At 47.9% G+C, this 2,690-nt stretch overlaps 1 protein-coding gene across 1 annotated transcript; it reads right to left on the bottom strand.

The window, feature by feature from the left end:
- Window positions 1–1,347: 1,347 nt before the first annotated feature.
- LOC122479652 (late cornified envelope protein 3D-like) lies at window positions 1,348–2,386 on the bottom strand. Its single transcript, XM_043573425.1, has 2 exons — window positions 2,314–2,386; window positions 1,348–1,919 (listed from the first exon to the last, which is right to left on the bottom strand). The coding sequence occupies exon 2, from the start codon at window positions 1,900–1,902 to the stop codon at window positions 1,612–1,614; it is 291 nt and encodes a 96-aa protein (XP_043429360.1). The 5' UTR covers window positions 1,903–1,919; window positions 2,314–2,386; the 3' UTR covers window positions 1,348–1,611.
- Window positions 2,387–2,690: the final 304 nt, after the last annotated feature.

Raw genomic sequence — 2,690 nt, 5'->3', positions numbered from 1 at the left:
CAACAGCAGGCAGCAAATCCTCTGCACAGAGCTTATGCATCCTTTTTTCCTTTTTTCTGTTGTATATTTTAACTCCTACATTTAAAGAATATCTCTCAAGAATGTTTCAAATATCCAAGATCAAGTAGCCAATCATGTTCATTTCAAACTCTGCTTGAATGTAGGCCCCATGTCTGTGGCCACTTCCTCGAGGAGTTCTAAGCAAGTGTAAGCAAGTTGAGTGATTGGACTGACAGAACAGATTTGGGTTCATTTTGACACTTTTTATTTCAGTTTCTTAAGAAATTATATGTCCAAGAATATTGTAGCAAAACTAATTTTCAGATTACTACTTTTAAAAAATGAAATGACAAAAATATACTTAATCCAGTTGAATTCCCAAAATATCACACAGATCTTGTGCTTTGTCTATAATTTCCAAGCTCTAACTCTGATTTCTCTCAAATATTTCAACTTTGCCTGTAGCCATAGTTACATAATGTCTTTTCATCTTTCTGAAATCATTTCAAGAGCCATCCTGGCTTGGGTGTAACAGACCCCCATTGTTTTGTACCATCTATTTCAAAAATCTAGTGATACAAGTGAAACAGCAAATTTGGTTCTCATCAAGAATGACAAAGTCAGTTTGGCATACAGATAAATGTTGCCCTATTCCAAAGTTGGGGTGGGATCTCCCCCACTTGGGACCCCATGTAACTGTAGCATGGCCATGTCTCCTTGATACGTTGACTTTGAAAAGTGGCATTCAACGGCCAAAAAATAATGAAAATGAGTTTCATCCAACGTGAGATCTCTTGAAAGAAATTTATAGGTGTCCAATCTGTAACTCCCTGAGACATTTCTCATGTTCTATTTTTTTTCTCAGTTTTCTCAGAGCACAGAGCCCCTCACACACTGAATGCACCAGGCACTCTCTCAGGGAACGCTCAACTCAGATTTTTTTTGGGATTTATTAACTTTGCAGCTCACCCCTCTTTCTCAAACCCATCATTTGTAGGTTAACTTGATCTTCCTCCCTCAGATCTTCCTTTCTGCCTCCTCTTTGGTTTCATGTTTCTCAATTTCTGATCCACTCTACTACCCTCAACAGAAATGTGGATTCCAGCATCAGATGGTCTCTTCCCACCATATCACATAAGCACAGTCAGGCCTTGGCTAGCAGCCCCTGTCCACATTTCCACCCTGAAGTTCTCAGGGTCCCTCTGTATGAGAAACATATGAGCCCTTAATGTCTTAGTCCCATGCCAGGATTAGTCCTCGTGCTGGCATGCTGGACCCGCAGGAGTTCAGGGAGGGGACCCACTAAGTATCCTGCAACAATGCAGTCAAAGGACAAGTGAGAGACAGTTGATGTAACAAGAAGCTTTATTTATCTACCTTGTCAGACAGAGGTGATAATGCTATGAAGCACCCTGTGGGCTCCTGGAAAAGACATCTACAGAACCCTCTGGGGAGAGCTCACCACTTCCCCATCTCCATGAACAGATCATGTGCTCAGCCAGGAAAGGGAGATTAGGGGATGTTGGAAAGTCTGCATCACCAGGAGCTTTCCCAGGCACTTTGGATTCTCATTCCCTCTAGGAGCACTTGTCTCAGCATCAGGATCCCAAGTCAGCAACCACCCACAGAGCCATGGCCACACCCAGAGCCCCCGGACTGCAGCGCACTGCCACCATCACAGGAGCTGGAGCTGTGGCGCCGGCATCCATGGGATCCGTGGCGCCTGCGGTGGCTCAGGCAGCAGTCACCCCCAGAGCTGGGGCCACAGCTGCCCCCGGAGCCTGGAGCACAGCTGGAGGAGGCTGGGGGCAAGCACTGTGCTGGGCTCTTCGGGGGGCACTTGGGCGATGGGGGGCACGTGGAAGGAGGCTGGCACTGCTGCTGGCTCTGCTGGCAGGACATCGCGGCAGGAGGTTGATCTGGAACAAATAAAAGAAACATTTTTTTATGTGAACACAGAAGCTTCAGACAAAAGTCCCTTCCCTCTGGGTTTTGTCAAACACTTGTCCTCATGACCAAGCTGCTTCCTAAGCCAAGCTGTGTGGGACGGACATGGGGACACGGAGAGGACATGCACACTTAGACACCAGATGGATCTGTGTGCACCCCTGACCACATACTCAGAACAAGAATGGAAGGAATCCTGAAGACCTGTGGCTTTGAGGGTTCACAGTCCCCTGACAGGTGCCTCAGTGGCTCTTTCCCTCACCACCACCCCCTCCCCCACTGCTGCCCCTGTCTGGGTCCCCTCCTGCTGGTTCTGATCACATCTGGGCTTGTCTTCCCAAAGCTCCCAGCTGAGGGGACACTCACCAGATACAGAGGAGGCAGGATGAGGCTGTTCCTGAGGATGCTGCGGGTGAGGAGCCCAAGGTAGGAGCACTTTTATCCTGTAGCTGGGTTTGTCATGCAGGCTGGAGCCATCTGCTGCTTTCACAACCCAGGGAGGGGACAGCCTGGCACACTCCTAGGACTGTCCTTGCATTCGTCACCTTCCTGTGACTTAGCAGGACATCTGATAAGGGAAACAGGAAATTTGCACACTGTCTACCTTCATGCCACCTGCATCATTCATTCAGCTCACATTTCTTAACACCGGGCTCTGCTCCAGGACTTTGCAGGAAACCAGGCAAACATGGATGAATATCACACTTGTCTGTTCTTGGGTAGCTCACAGTCTTTCAGGAGAG

Source organism: Prionailurus bengalensis, chromosome C1 (genome assembly GCF_016509475.1).
Source record: "Prionailurus bengalensis isolate Pbe53 chromosome C1, Fcat_Pben_1.1_paternal_pri, whole genome shotgun sequence".
Taxonomy (NCBI): Eukaryota; Metazoa; Chordata; class Mammalia; order Carnivora; family Felidae; genus Prionailurus; species Prionailurus bengalensis.
The sequence above is the reverse complement of the archived record's forward strand: the minus strand, read 5'-3'. Positions and strand labels throughout refer to the sequence as shown.